At 42.3% G+C, this 16844-nt stretch overlaps 1 protein-coding gene across 2 annotated transcripts in view; it reads right to left on the bottom strand.

Moving 5' to 3' along the window:
• Window positions 1–4826: 4826 nt before the first annotated feature.
• The window catches only part of FOXN2 (forkhead box N2), a 30872-nt gene continuing 18854 nt past the window's right edge, over window positions 4827–16844 (bottom strand). The window contains exons 3-6 of one of the 2 annotated variants that reach the window (XM_072857104.1): window positions 15082–15206; window positions 10694–10758; window positions 6248–6316; window positions 4827–5787 (exon numbers count right to left, since the gene is read on the bottom strand). In XM_072857104.1, the coding sequence (XP_072713205.1) occupies window positions 5270–5787; window positions 6248–6316; window positions 10694–10758; window positions 15082–15206 (777 nt within the window). In that variant the 3' untranslated portion in view covers window positions 4827–5269. The remainder of the gene's footprint in view (window positions 5788–6247; window positions 6317–10693; window positions 10759–15081; window positions 15207–16844) is intronic. The other variant, XM_072857105.1, reaches the window with a different exon arrangement.

Genomic DNA, 16844 nt, shown 5'->3' with positions numbered 1-16844 from the left:
AGCGCATATATATTCTGTAATTTGTGATTTAAATATTATTTGATACGGTGATGAAGGCAAGTCTTTGTTAAAATCTACCGTATCACTTCAAGTATTGCAAAAGAAACTGTATTTCCATCAGATCCGACAGAGGAAACTTAACTCAGTGATACTGGTCGGTTAAAAAAAATAATAATAGAAGAGATGGACCAATGTCTGCTTTGAAGAGAGATAAGCATCATGTCATATCTTTGTTTCCCTCCTCTGGTACTTTTGCCTCTCAGGCACTGGAAGGGCGCACGCGTGTGCGTGCACTCGAGGGGAAGGCTGGCCCGGGCACAGCAAGCTGAGGCAAGTGGGGAGTGGGATGGGGAGTGTTTCATCCCTGCTAACGAAGAGCGGGGTGTTCCCACCTGTGTGCTTTCCGTAAGGCCTTATGTATAAAGACCCAACAGATGCTGTAAATCATATCTGAAGAAAAGTAAATACTGAAAAAATACCAAACAAGACCTACGCAGCTTTATCCAGGGACACATTTTTTAAATTACCTGTCCTGTACTACGCTGTTGATCTTTGAGTGTCATACAAGCAACTTAGCCGCAGCAATACGGATACAGAACTGTAAATAAATGTTTCATCAGAAAAAGATTTGAGTTATTTCTGTTTAAACAAATGTTTTGCACAGGAAGGCAAAAGGTATGCAGTAGTATTTTCAGCAATTTCCAAGATGCCAAAACACACCTCGACTTCCAGGTTAAAGGGTGAAATCTTGGCCTTAATGAGATGCTCTTCCAATATCACAGGCCAGCTATGGATGAACCTGACTGTAAGCAAATCCTACTATGGATTGATAGGGTTCTGATATTGTACACATGACTTCCACATGCACGCAACAGTCTTAACCAAGCCGAGATGTGCAATGAGTCAAACATTTGGCTTTTTAGGCTAGCCCAGTCTTGTGGAAGAGATTTAAATGGCAAGGCAGGGGACTTGGAGCACCATCTGAGACCAGGGTCTGTAGATAAAGAGAGAACACAGCGCTTTCCGTTTGCAATGCTGTTTATTTTAGAAAAGCCCCTTTGATCATCTGAATGAAAAATGTGGGCAGAAAAGTCACAAATGTTATAAAACAAAGTTTATTCTGCAATATTTTGTCATAATGAATTGCATCTCTTTGGTAAAAATAAACTTTATAAACATTTTAATTAACAGAGATTAGCATACAAAAAACTAAACTTCTGTAAATCGTCTTTAAAACGGGTAAAGGACTAAAGTGGAGGAAAAAGGGTTAGAATTGGTCACCTACTGGCAAAATTATTCTAAATAAACCCAAGGACATTGCTTATGCTACATTAGAAACAAGCTAACGGGAACGGTTTAAAAACAACTCTGGTTCATTTGATCAGAAAGCATTCTTACAATTCACTTTTAAATAAATAATAGTTACAATGAATTGGCAATTATAAAATGTTTCATATCACTATATGGCAGTAACATAATACTTTTAATTATGCACTTTTTAGTTTGAAGAAATGTACATTTATAAAACAGACTTGATAATGGCACTGGCAGTTAGGTGTGAAGAATGTGCTTTAAGATATAATGGCAGGTGCAACATTTAAAATATTCTACCTTTTCATTTCAATAAATATTTTGACTACACCATTATTAATGTGTATGAGTGTACTTTGCTTTAACCAAAGCTTGTACTTACTTTTCAGGCTGATGGAAAGTTGCAAACCATACAACTTCTATTTTACAGTCGGATTTTAAAACATTTGATGTGGCTTTTGCAAAAGCAGTAATTTAATATTGGAATCTGAAAGGCCAATACAGGTTCATACAGTGTTCACATCAGATTTATCCTGAACAGAGCAGCCTCCCTTGTATACGAGTCTCACACGCTTCTTCACTATATTTAAAGAATTGAATGTGGTTCATTAATACTTTTCTTGCCAAAATATATCCGAGTCAACCACTGGCATGAACATTTTACATATGTCACAAAAAAAACCCCCAAAACCCGACAATCAAAATAACTTTTAATTATACTCCATTTATACTATATACACCAGTTTCTCTAATTGAGGTGGCAAACAAACCCAAACCCAATGCTAGGTACGTAAGTGAAAGGAGGGCAGCTATTCTCCCACTACCAAGAGGGGTGCTCCGCAACTGAGCTGGCGGCCTTTGCCTGCCAAAATGTGCGGGCAGAGGCGTGGGACAACGTGGTGGAATGGGTTAGGGGCACAGATCAGCTGCCTTCTCCTTCACAAAGGGGAGAGAGAAGATGGCAAAGTGCAGAGAGCGTGGCCCCGCTTCCACAATTCCAGTTCCCCCAGGCTGAAAGCTGTAAGGATGGATGCAGCTTTTACCATTAACTTCTGATTAGTATGATTTTATTGCTCCTTGCATATGGTCATTAAATGCATTGTTAGCATCCCAACCCCATCCCTTCAGAAATGCTGAAGTCATTACCACCAACTTCAGGGTCAACAGCGGCACAGCCACACTCCTATAGTAAGTATTAACCTTCTCAAATTTTATCTGAAGCAAAAAAATAATTCTGAACCAAACCAAACCACGGAGCCAACTATGACCACAGTTTCCAGAATACTTGGACCTTGATCCGGGTTTCACTGGAAGCTACAGAAAAGCTGCAACCACCTTCAGCGGGAGCCAGGCAGCACCCCTCTTCAACAGCGTGCAACTGAAATCATGGCACCGAGCAAAATCCCAGACTGCTAACAATATTTCTGTGTAGCTGAATCCTCGTTTTTGCATTGACACAAACTCTGCCCTTTGCGGTTTTCCATCTAAGGTACAAAAGCAACCCGCGAGCAAAAAGCAGTTCCACCAAGCATTCACATCTCCACATCCCAAAATCCTAAGAACCACTGTGTTGGTACTTAATTTTTCCTTTAAATAGCGAGTTTTACCCCTGCTATCCATTGGTAACACATCAGATATCAGATCTAATTGGCTAATGCACCACTTGTGATATCCAGAAGACATATACATCTGCACACATGTTGCCCTGTTACGGGTGTAGGCTAATGGGTGTTCACACAAAGCAGGAATGCAGCAGAGTATTTTTCTTCCCTTTCAAGAAACAAAACAAATCATGCTGAAAACTGAAATAATTGGAAAAAGAAAAAAAAAACCAAAACCCACTTTTTTCCCTAGTGTTTGTGCTTTAAAAAAAAATAATGTTGGCTTTAAATTCCAAAACAAAGAACCTCAAATATTTCAGGCTTGATCCTACAGCCATTGAGTCAGCGGGAGCACCACCGTTGTCTTCAAGAGGCACTGGAACAGGCCCTCAGAGCAACAGACCTTCAGCAGCATGGCTGTGTTCATATTTAAAGTAGACAGTTTATGGCAGTATTCATGAAGAGACTGACAAATAAGAAAAAAACAAAACAAAACAAAAACCCACACTGATCGAAGAAAGGCCTCCAAATAGCCAGAAAAATAGCCCATGAGGGAAAGGTTAACTTTTGGCTCAATCCAGCACTGTTTTCAACAACCAAAACAGTGGACATTGGTTTCCTAGGTGGCTCTGCTCCTAATTTTCAACCAGCTTGCCCAACACCTGCAGGAAGCAATAGCTTCACGTGTTAGCAAGAACATTTATGGCACATCGTGCTGCCTTTCAAAAACAGGAAAGATGACCTTTGATAGTAGTATACGATTCTGCAACATACTTAAGGCATCCTTATACTTACAGTACTGTTAAAACCCACTCCAACAGAACTGCTTACCCATTTTTTAACAGAAAACTTAAAAAAAAAGCCATCATCTACAAGCAGATGTAAGCAATCAGCACTGATTTAACAAAAAAAAAAAAAAAAGGAAAAAAGTTCACCATAGCACTAGAACATTTTTGGCCAAAGGATGTCTGGGGACCATAAAGAGATTCTTTTATTGCAAAAATGAATTGTGAAGGAATTTCTTCCCGAAACAGAGAGGTCCTCCTGAGCTACAATGCACATCCAAAGGCTACAGGCTAGCCTTGCCCCTTAGATGCCCCGTATGCAGCAGGAGGCTGATAGGACTCACACAGCACAAGGCACAGTGATCTGGGAATCAAAAGGTATAGACAGCCCATGGAACAAAAAACAACGAGTGTTGGGGAGAAGGGGCAAAAACCCCAAAAGCAATTCAGGGTTCACTGATGCAAAAGGAAGCTATTCTATTTTGTCTCGGATGAGGGGGTAAGACGTTCCCTTTTCAGCAGCCATTCACAACCTCGCCATCTAAAGCCTCCACCTCGTCCATGTTGTCACCACCATCAACTGTTGGGTTCTTTTTCCCCCCCGCATCGGTATAGGGGAGCAGAAGGGTAGATGTTGCAGGACTATGCAGCTACTACATATTCAACAGTGGTGGTAACACGAGGACAACATCAAACTTGGCAAGTGGCAGCTTTCACTGTTGGCTACATCCAAGGGGTGCGCATGCACGCATGCATCTGCATGAAAAGGACACCCCCCGCCCCCCCCAAAAGACAATTTGTCTTAAGATGGAAAAAAAAAAACAACCCACCCCTGTTTTCCTTCAGGAATCTGACCTGCACACAGCAGATTTGGGGGAAGGAGGAAAAAAAAAGAAAACTGCGGGTGGTACCCACCTCAGCTACCCCTTATCCCCACTCTCCCAGGGGGTACTTAGCGTCTTGCTGAAAGCAGCGCCTGGAGTGCTGCAGGTTTTCAGCTGCTGTGTCAGATGGGCTGAAAACTGCAGCCACTCGGAGCTGCTTCACCAGCGTTTCCACCAGGACCTGTCTCAGAAGAGCAAAGAGAGGACGGGTGGGAGGAGGCAACCAAAGCCAGGATCCTTTCCCCCCCCCCCCTTTTTTTTTCTTTTTTTCTCCTCCTTTTAATCCTTTACATGGAAGTCAGAGCCCTTAGACAGGGCAAAATTCACCTCTGCAGATGGGGCCAGCAGAGATGTAAATAAGATCCACAATGTGCATCTGAAGAAACATAACTCTGGAAAAAAAAAAAATCAACTATTCAAAAGAAAAAAAAATTAAAAAGTGATCATTAAGAAGTATGCTTTCAGGTTTTCACAAGTCATGCATCTCTTCTAATTGGAGAAGATTAAATAATTTTTTTTCTTTTCAGGCAGTGATTTAAAAATAAATGGCTAAATTATAGTTAGCGCCAAAAATAAAAAAAGCAATGAGTCCTCTTATGGCTTTGATCTCCCTTGTGAAGGGTAAAAGTAGAAGAGTATTGCCACAATTAAAAAAAATATATGTATATATTCAACACTGAGAAACATACTATTTTTTCCTTTGCTTGTGACAGTGGGTCTTTGCAGTACTTATTAAGGAACTCAAGCACGTTTGGATGCCAGCAAGGTGGAGCAGAGACCCTGCTGCTTCTTTCAACTCCTCATCGATTTCTTGACATAAGTCCTTGAGTGCTTTGTTGCTAGGCTGACTTTCCTCAGAGGTATCTACACAAGGTTGTGATGCATAGCCACTGTCTCCAAGAGGATCATCTTCATAGTCAACGTCTGTATCCACTTCGCTGTGAAATCCTTCGCTGCCATCGCTTCCGTCATGGCTGGTCTTGGAGATAAATTCATACACCTCGTCAAGGGAGGACAAGGAAGACACGCTGGACCTAGATGCACAGCGCTGGGAACCCATGCTGCTGGCACTGTAGTTGTGATCCTCCTTTGGATCAATATTGGTGGCCGCAGAATCGTTTTCCTGCAAATTTATGGAACTGGGAGGATTGAACGCACTGCCGTAACTCCTCTTCTTAGGTGTCTTCAGAGGCTGAGGTTTCTCACCTATTAAAAACAAGATTCGTCAGTAAGCCAACGCTCCAATGAGATCACTTGCAAAATGAGCACGCTATGGCTGGCTGACTGCAAAGTAAGCTGATCGTGAGCATTTAAGAGTCGTAATATCTTGTGCACATTTACTGTCATCCACAGAGGACAATGGTCTTCAGCTAATCACAACTAAGAGCTGGAGAAACAGAGAAGTAGCTAAGAAATGCTTCTTACCATCTAGCACAAAGAGGGCAGGGGAAGAACTTTGCAGAAAAAACCCAGAATTAACTGGGGAAAAAAAAAGGTGGTTTATAAAACTCTGTAATGCTAGCAGAAAGAATAATCAAACCAGAATTGCTTCTTGACTGCTCTTATTATTTGGAAACTAGACCATACTCATTTCCTGAAACTTTATAGAGAAAACATTTAGCTACTGGGTAGAGAAGAAAAACAGAGTAAAATGGCTTATGCTTACAGTCCAACATCCCTTGTTGAATGGAAGTATTTAACAGCATCATTGCAGTAGCAGCATCAATATCAGATTCTGTGAAGGAGAAGCAGCAAAATGTTAGATCTCAGGTAAGCCTGACAAAATGAGGTCCCTAGAACATATACAGAATATGTATCTGCATATATTGGCCTACAAGAAAGAGCGGGGGGGGGGGGGGGGGGGGGGGGAATGAACGAATTTAGACAGGGCATGACTTTTATACACTGCAATATGGCTACAGAACAGTCTCATATCTTAACTACAATATTCAAAAGCTGAATTCTCACATCGCACTTACCAAAGCTGAAGCCAAGAATCAGCAACATTAATTAGACATTCATATGACGATGCTGTTGCTATACTTATCAACAAGTGGCTTTTGTTTGTACCCATTGGGAGAGAAAGATTATGCATATGGCACAGCAAAGCATCTCAGCAGCTTCATACCCTGGTTATGTGAATATGCAAGGCTGAGGATCGAACGCGCCCGTTAACGCAGCACTAATTCAGAACACCTCTCCTCCAGCAGTATTCTTCACACTAACAACAAGTCAAACAGAAGAAATCAAGACGACAAGGGGGGAGAGGGCACTGCACTGCTCGATCTAGAAAGCATGGGGATCTAAATAATAAATAGGCACTTTAAAAGGTTTAGGTGAACTGCAGTCCTTTTAGCTAGAGTGACAAGCGCTGCTGTAAAACTCCATCCTTTGCCGCACAGAGTGGATTGCTTACATCTCAAAAAGGGCACCTCAAGGATATTATGGCAGAGAGTGACATTTCTAACCAGAATCAGGTGAAAAGGAAAAGAAACAAGCACGCCTTTCTCACTCATTTCAGAACACGCTCATGCGCTTCAAAAAAGAGGAAATCCAAGGTCTTCCTTTGCTCACTTCAGCTATGGATGATGGAGAGACAGGCTACATATTCCTCTCCTTGTACAGGAGAGCAATATGTAAGAAAATATATATATATATATAGATGGTGGACTAACCAGGCAAAAGAGGAGCAAAGAGACAGTGAGCTCTCACAAGAACCTTGGTGTCTCAGAGCAAAAGACCACATCCAAGGTGTACATATGTATGTACATGAGCGGCGAGTGGAGAAGTGGGGCTGGAAGACGATGCGTGGGAGGTGCTGGCAGCGAGCAGAATGGGCTCTCAGTCCTGCTGAACTGGAACTGGGGTGGGAATTGCTGAAGTGAAACATCAGCAATGTCATTTTTGATGGCATTTCTTCCCCCCCAGCCCCCGTCACATGCATTAACTACGTTACTGAATTTGAGGGGAGGGTTAGACTGCAGAATTGTCAGTTTGGCTTCCTTATCTTATATAATTGTCCCTAACTTCATCTTGGTTAAGGAGAAATTTGAAGAAGATGACATCGCCTTGGGAATATTGTACCAACATGGAAAGGGGACTGAGCTGCTGTTTCCAACACAGGTTATAAAACATACACATTCCCCCCTTGTTTTCACTTTCTATCAGTTTAAAACCAGCATACGTTAAGGTCTATCCCATTGCACTCATGAGATTATTTTATTTTATTCTGTTTTGTCTTTTTTTGGCAGCAACAGAGCCCCTGAATTTACAAGTCATATGTATCCAATTGACAAAAAGAAATAAAAAAAAAAAAGCATGAAGAGTTACTTTCCTCCATTACCATAATCAGAAAGTAAAATATTCCCATTCCTTACTTGCTACCACAGACATTTTATTTTAACATATGTTGCTGGTATATAAGGACCACCTTGTTAAAATGACAAGCAATTGGAGGCGTTAATGCAACACAGAATTACCACCTGCAAGTAGTGTTTCTGCATGTTAGCACCCCCAAAGAAAGAGGAAAGACACTTCTGCAGCGACTTCTTAGCAGTGCTCTGTGTCACCGTTAACGTGCTTTGGCTTTATTTGTGATCTCTCTCCTTGATAGAGCACTATTTCCCAAATTTATGCTTCCCCAGCAGAATGGTTGAGGAAATGCCTTATTACAAGGAATTCTTTCATCTGCACGACAGCTGCCCTATATGACCCCAGGAACGTTAATGGCTTTCCTCTAATGCTAGGGAGGTGCTGAACAGGTTCACCGACATGCAGAAATTAAACGAGAGCAGATATACGTCATTATTTCGGCACCTCCGGTGTAGCAAATTGGAATAGTTAGCATCAGACTGGCAATCTCCGAACCTGTCACAGGACACACCAGCAAAATTATGAAGGGGAGGGGGATTTCTTGTATTCTCTAACAAGCCCTGAGAATCCCAGGTCTTCCCAAGGAAACATATTCCTCCTGCAGCCCTGCGGGCAGAGGAGATCTAGCAGCCCTGCAGCAGCCAGCCAGCCAAGGATGCTCCTTGCCACCAGAGTACCACCATAAAACCTCCATCTGGATGCGTGGTAATTATCATCTGTGGACCATGCAGCTGCTTGGTCTTTAAAAAACCTTGGCTTTGCTGCCTAACTAATGTTTCTGGTTTGTGGCCGAAAACTAAAAGCAACCTTCTCACCTCAACAGCCCACTGCGCTAGCAAAACCAGAGAGCTGGACATCTGCTATGCTGCTGAAGTCCTGCTTCGTTGGTGGCCTTTTATTAGCCTTTTGAAAGAGCTTTAGCAATACTTCTCTACAACAAATTAACACATGCTCGCTTTTTCTTGGGATCAGCCCTTTAAAAAAATGAGCACGATTCACTTTTCATCACTTTAAAAAAAAATATTATTTTTGATGAGGATAAGCCTTCAGTGGATTAAGATTTATTACTGAGGTACAAGACCTGTGCTCAACAGGCTTCTAAAGAATTGCTGCAATATCCCAGCATGCTGTCTAGCTCCCTCCTGGTACCGAGGCCCACTAAAATGTTTTAAAATGAAGAAAAAACTTCTTTAAAAGTACATATGGGAAAATGAAGTAACCATCTTCTGATCAACAGCTGTTGCTACTTCTATTTGCATTTGACTGTCAATGAAAAACAGATTTCCATCTTAAATTCACTTTTTTTTTTAAAAAATCTGAATCTGGCTGGCTGTTTTTCGTCATGGAATGCAGAAGTAGAAATCCCTAGGAGAGAACTATGTCCAAGTCCTTGTTACTTAACGCTCGTTAAAACCTGTAAGAGTAGGTATATCCCAGTGGGCTGAGGAAGGGGACACCAGAAAGACAAGCAATGCTGCACTTCAGCAGGGGTTCCCTGAAAATAAACAGCAAAAAAACCAACCCCAAACCTGTGTTCTTTCTCAGTATTAATACCACTTTGGGTTTGTCTGTGCTACAAAAGTGCAAGCATAGCTACATCAACATCCCCTGCTCAGCTTGCTGCCGGTGCCTACCCGACCTCTTGGGCAGGTTTGCAAGTGCCGAACAACTGCCCTAACAGCGGTGCCAGCTACTGCAGGGACAACCAGGAGGGACGGGCACCTTCTGAAACATCATCTACAGACAACTATGTTTAACGTGCTAGACGGGGAAGTACGTTGTGCTACTGAGTCCCTGCCATGGATAGACGAGATCACTCATCCACAGTAATATCCTGACCATGACTCGGTCCGATCCAATCTTTCTCCACCAAGTTTTGGTGACTATGGTTAAAATAACATTTATACAACATAAAAGCTTTTGGTTGTGGACATGACTTGTTTTTCCTGCACCTACTTCATTATTCGTGCAGGAAACACAGAGGGATATAAACTTGGTTGAGGAGCAGCACTGCAGCCTATGGGATAAAGACCTGTATTCGGAGTCCATATATTAAACCTATCCTATTCCTCTCTCCCAAGAGTTAAAATTAATGTTTTGCAATCTTTAAGGTGATACCTTAACTAAACAGACATCATGAGGCTATTCTGTTAACTGGGTTAACAGCCAGAACTTAGGTCTTCCTGTATAACTACACTGGCAATAACACCCGCTTGTGCCCAACTTTCTGGCAAGTGAGTGAAAAGTACCACACGGCTGTGAAATACTCCTCTGAATTGTTCCACATTCCCCTGCAAATCCTGTCATGCTCTCCCAGCCACCTGTATCAAACAACCAACTTCAAGGCACTTCTACGGCCACATCCCACAAATTTTATACATTAAAACTTGCTGCCTTCTGTTCTCAGTTCCTGGTAACCAATAAAACTAGCATAGAGATATGTAGCTTTCAGACTGGTTTTCTATGAACTATTCATTCTTTAAGTAGGTCATATTTGGGAGTGACGTGTCTGCTAAATACCTTGCTGGCAGAACAAGATGAGTCCTATTACATCTTGAGATTCATCTTACGGACTTAATACACAAGTGGCTAATATAATGAGCATGCGCTCTACTACATCAGGTTTTTTCGTAATCTAGTGGACCCTTCAGAGCAGGTCCGTACACAACACCAGCTGGGCTTCAGTACATGCTTGCGACTAAAAACAGGGGAGCGGAACGAAAGAAAATTAAATGTTTACCTTTGAGAGATCGGCCATGATTCTGCTGAAGGACTGAAGTTAGGTAGTGAGGGGACGCTGACCTACTGAAAAGAAATTCAACAGGTCAAAGCCAAGCCCCAATTAGCCAAATGATTTGTACAAAGTATAGTAGACGCAATACTATGATCATAGAAAGGTAAAAACAAAACCAACCCAATCACCACAGTTTGGCAGGTAAGCAATTTCCACTGCCCTCAGTAGATGGCTTGACGCACTGGTTGATGGTTTATGTAGCACAATTAAGCGATCATCAGCATTTGGAAAACACCCCCAAATACACACGTTAAGCAAAAGTCTTGTTGGCAAGAGATTAATTTCTACAGATTTTAGGTACCTGCCTAAAGGCTGGATTTTAAACAAAGACACGTATTTTTCAGTAAGTAAAAGCTGCATGTGAACAAAACATTAGCTTATACGGGGATGCTTAGAGCCTAGGAGCAACAGAATAGATAAGGACCAGTTGTGTCCATCTGCTCTTCAAAACAGTGGTGAGAGATTAACAAAAACGAAAGGTAGCGTTGTGCAAAAAGCCAGGGAAGAACCAACACCAAACCAAGTTATCTGCCGATTTTAAAGTTATCTGAAGTTGGGCTGTTTTGGTGATGCTGTCTGCTTTTCTGCATTATCAGACCAGCTTTGCACCAGAATAAAGGGCACGTTAAAGCTTTCACGTGGTTTTCTGCTACACATCCAGTCCTAATTATTCAGTTCATTATAAAGGTACTAGCAAACAGTTAGAAATAAATCCAACAGAAATAGTACACAACGATTAAAATTGCTTGAAACATAGCAATGTGCCATCTTTTGTAGTATCACTAGGAGAATTCAAAGGGTGATGAGCAGAATTTTCAAGCCCAACCTGTAACAGCAACCTTAGAGGATTAATGGGGTGACTTCTATCATTAAGGTGTGTCTACCTTCTATATTTATCATATTTATAGGCAGCTCTATTTTCCAAAATAAGGCACAGCCACAAATCCCTCCCCCCCAAAATCACACAGCTGCTGCTTCGTTTTTTTTAAATTACTGGTCTAGATCATTAAAACCCAAACAATTATTTCCATTTTTAAAATACCTTTTTAAAACAAAAATCTTCATTCTTTAAGTTGAATTTTGAACAAAATATTTTTCACTGGTCACTGGCTGGTGCTGTGGCTGCACACATCTTAACCACCCTGAGATCACCTACTTTGCACAGTTCTTTACGAGGGATGCCAGTTTAATACTCTCGCTGTTTCAACTTGCCATCATAGTATCCAAACTCAGCTAGCCATTGGTAACAGCTCCAAAGGTTAGCACAGTGCAGACTGCTAATGGCAAGGAGAAGATGCAAAAAAACCGAAGCAAGGTGGCTTGAAATGCATCATCCGAGCTATGTAAGGAGCTCTTGCAGCACTGCAGCCTGCCTGGTGGTGGTAACCAAAGCTACTGAAAAGGAGAGTGATATTTAAGCATCTCCCAACGTGGTAACCGATGGGAGAAACATCCAGTGCAGTTGAATGCAAACATGTGCAAAAGTCGAGTTCACTGTCTGGTATGTTTCCTTGTGGGGGTGATGGAGTGCAAAGGGAACAGATCCAAAAGCGGGGGAGAAAAATTAAAAATAATTTTTAAAAAAGTCACAAGGAAACCAGTGGACCCACCCCAACATGGCTGGCTCTGCAGTCTGCAAGTAAATTGTACAAAGAGATGCTAAACTTCTTCATCCTTTTGTCTGAGCTCAGATCCTTCAAGAATCATATCCACACAGAACTTTCCTACAGCAAATTAATGCTTAGTATTGATTAAGACAAGCTATGCATATGCATAAGGTATTTGCAAGATGAGGACCCTGGCTGTCCCCAGAGCCCAGGGATATAATACATGTAGTACTAGAAACAGAACGCAGCTAGGGGCGTTGCACTGACTTGTTGAACAAGCTGTGCAGGAATAAAATGCAGCAATGATGCCAATCATCTATGATAATACAAGTTTCAGTTTACCCAGACACAGATTACAGTTTTGGAAAGCTTCTGCTCAAAGTAACACCTTAAATTTTATTTTAAAATGCTGCTGAATGATAGGTATATTCCCTGCTAACACACTGTAAAATAGTTATGAACACAAGCCCTCCCACACTAAAATTCAGAGACTCTCGCAGTCGAATTCCAGCATCTCCATATAGTTAAACTTGGACAGTCCTTCCAGCCTGTCTCCACCTGTACCTCTGGGCTTGCTCTTTCTCTCCACATATAAGGCAGCCCCTTGGGGGCTCTTCCCCAAAATTAAGCCAGAATTTAAATTTAATACAAGAACTTTTAAACATGGAAGGGAAAAATATAACTCTGTTTCTTCTGTGTATGAGTGAAAGTCCTACAAATGTTTTTTATTATTAAAGGAAAATAAACCAACTTTCATTAGGAAGAAGTCGGGTGTCTTAAAATGCTGTTTTTATTTTGTTGTCCTTATAAATATAAGCACCACAAAATCCTTCATGTATTGAAGTCAGTGGGAATTTTGCCATGTGGCTTCATTAGGACCAGGATTTCCTTGTAATTGTGATTGTTGGCAAGTGTGACTAGTCCTTCAGTGAAGGAAAAAAGTTACCGAAAACAACAGCTTCAAATCAAAGTCCTGTTCTTGCAAGTACTTTAGGGTTCAGAAAAAATCTCTCCTTCCCTACACCTAATTTCAGTGCGTTATATTTATACAACCTAGGTAAATCATACTTCAATGCTTGTATCATTGGACTAATCTTGAAGACCTTGGAGATATTAAAAGCTTAACTGGTCAAGGCTCTGAACAACCTCCCCTAGGCTGAGTCTGTCTTGATCCTCTGCTCCTCTGGCTGGACAGACAACATCCAGAGGTCCCTTCCCATCTGTATTATTCTCTAAATCTTAAAGTTTGACTGTGTTAACATAGACACGGTGTTAACAAAGCTTTCAAGGACCAAACCTTCACTTGAGTTGTACTGAAAAACAGAAGTCCATGCCCTTACAATAGAAACATTAATGCCTGTAAAAACATTATCATCTAGAGTCCAATTACAGTAGTTTCAACAATCTTTGTTCCCATAAAACAAAGCCTGAGAATACCATCAGCCATCCCATACTTTCCAATTTGACTATTTCTTAAAACTTAAATGCTTCAGGGTTATTTTAGTAATGCTCCCATTCCAGCAGAAAGCTGGAAAACAGGATATTTCTGCCTGGCTTGTTCAAACCCAAGATGACACTTTATGGCTCTAGATGGCTGGAAGGTCAGAGACCACTGTTACATCTTGTAGGTTACAAGCCAGCTGGAAGAGCCCATGCCACACAAATCTGCAGCCGCTGCCGGACAGCTAAGGCTTGCACGGAGGTGCCAGCTCCCAGGGTCAATGTCCCATTGGACCCTTAGAAACGTCTGCTCAGTGTTATCAGTTTTACACCCTGCTCCAGTAATCCCGGTTTCTCCTGTTTGTTAAGGAAACTCCTTGCAGTAAGGTTAAGGCATAGGGCAATGTACAGAGAACTTAATTATCTCTTATCTCACCCAAATTCTTTGCTGAACTAGATAAACCGGCCACGTGCCTACCTAAGAACTGAGCTCACCAACAACAATGCGTTCCTCTCTGCTTTCTGTCCTCCTCCTCCTCTCCGTCCCGCTTCTATAGGCTGACCCAGCTGCCGTTCCTCTTCCTCTACTGAGACCACATGACGTTGACTTCAAATTCTCCAAAGTCTATTGCCTACTATTGCCTAATCTTAAAATGTGTTGGATGAGGAAGCCCTGATTTCGGAAGTCTTGCATGCTCCACCTCAGAGCATGCTTATGGTAAAGGCTGTTCTTTCCATCCCTGCTGCAAAATGCTTTTAACAGCCTCGGAGAAAAACACCCCTCTCTTAGACCAGCCTCTCTAAGCACTTCAGATTGTAGAAAAGTTGATTGTTTTTATCAACAGCATAGAGCATATACATCTTATAACCAGACAAGTGACTTACAGGAGAAGACACACACCTCCTTCCAAGCTAGCAACACCAGGCACCCTAGATCAGTCCCAGTGAAACTGTGCTTGAAGGAGGATTTTAGTCCCATTCCTGGGACTGCCTGCCCGCCAGAGAAATGGGGCTCACCAGTAAGCACCCAGCACAGCCCCGACCTTCTTCTTTTAAACTCTCCCACAGTTACGAAGACAACTGGGACATGAACCCCAGAGCTGCTATCTGGGAAGCCTGAGCTCATTACATCCCCCCACCTTGTCTAGCCGGTCTCACCTAAGCCCCACTCAAATTCTTTTCTCGGGTGGCAGCTGCTAACAATGTGTCAGCATCCACACGGGCATGTCCTCTGCTAGGTGGAGTAACATAACCGCGTGCCATACTCGGATGAGAAAATTCACCTACCTTGGTGGTGATGCTGGCGGAGTATAAAATGCAAGTGCTGAGGGAAAAGGCTGCTTTTTCAGTGCTTGGACCAGATTAGGTTTATACTCTGGGTCAACGCACCATAAAGAACCTTTTCCATTCACCTGCAAGAAAGAAGTACTGCAAATTAGAAAATCCAGGGACCAGGGTGTTACAGCCATTTCTAATTTAATATTCCCAAGACACAGCAAAATGCAATGACGTAGGCATCCACCGCTGTACAGCTGATGTACATCACCTGCATGAAAAGCGGATGCTCCTAAACCAAGCGTACAATCCCGAGACCCTCGTTATACGGTGTGGAAACACCCATCTTGCAGCTTGGGATAGCATCTCCAAAGCCCCATTTCTATTCACATTCGTCCACTGAAAGCTGTAAACCTTATTTAAACACTTGGAAAATACAGCTGTGAGTTTAAAGATCTGTCTAGGCATCAGTGAATTGATCAGCAGTCTTTTGATTAACAGGTTTCTAAGTAAGAAACTGAAGCACCTTTCCCTTCGCGTCAATATGGCCAAATTCTAATTTAACTTTACACCATGCTGTAAAAGGAACTTGCCAGATGCCCAGCTACAAAACGGATTATTCCCACTTTTTCAAAATCTGAAAACCTAATTAATGTATTTTTGATGCACCTAACAATGTAAGCACCGCTGTACTAGTCATTCTTGACATTAAATTTGATATGCCAGAAGTTAAGCAAGATAAAGCACCTCCTGCTTCTCTCAAGGGTTTCTTCACATATTTACTATATACAGAAAAAAAATGTTTTTCAAGCCTGCTAGTTCTTGCAACATAAAGAGGAACATTAAATAGGAAAAAGTTAAAAAATTCTGTAATCACTGACCTGATAGATCAGCTAACAGCTCTACAGGTAGTGGTGCCAGGTTTTTTGGGGGAAAACAGATGTTACAGGGGTGGTCATGCACACGGCAGAAGGATGGGGCAGTTCTACACCCGAATGGGAAGATCTTTCTATAGGATTTCTGGGGGAAAAGTCTCAGAGCAAAAACCCAAGCTTCGTGGAACACAAGATGGAAACAAGATGCCCCCCATGGTGCAGCCCTGCCCTTTACCTTTACCACCACGGTCCCTCCTCTGCTAGCAGTGAAGTATGACCGCTGAGAATGACCAGACCAGCGAGGAAAGCCCAAGCAGAGCAACTCAGCCGGCACGAGCGGCTCGGGCTTGCTGCAGAGGCAGACACCCATCCCCACGCTGCAGAAAGCCTTCCATGAGCTTCAGCCCCGGGCAGCAGCCGCGGCTCTGTCGGGTATGGGCAGTTCTCACCAGCTGCTTCCACTTGAGCTAGGTGAACCACTGGAAAATACTGTGCATGCACATGGAAGTGTATCATATATTCACCAAGAGGTTTATCAGATAACAGACCTCTCTCCTATCTCTACAGGCTTATAGATGGGACCTGCTCTTTGCCTGAATATTTGAATAGCCACACAGATTTTTTTTACCACCACCTCTTGTCAAAAAAAAAAAAAAAAAGACAAACCCTAAAAGAAGAAAAAAAACCCTAAAACACCTATCTACCAAGAACAAGAAAGGGAGATCTGTTGGAAGATATTCAAACCCTGTCCTGCCCAACCTCCAGAGGAGACAGTGGCAGGGCCACATCCACGTGAGCAGGGGAATGCCAAAGTGATGTTTGATGCGGAAGCCACTCCTGCCTCCTCGCAACTTTTCTCCCCAGTGGTATCGATTAATAAAAAATCCCCAAACCCACAAC

This window comes from Ciconia boyciana, chromosome 3 (genome assembly GCF_034638445.1).
Source record: "Ciconia boyciana chromosome 3, ASM3463844v1, whole genome shotgun sequence".
In the NCBI taxonomy this organism is placed as follows: Eukaryota; Metazoa; Chordata; class Aves; order Ciconiiformes; family Ciconiidae; genus Ciconia; species Ciconia boyciana.
This window is presented reverse-complemented; position numbering and strand designations above follow the sequence as displayed.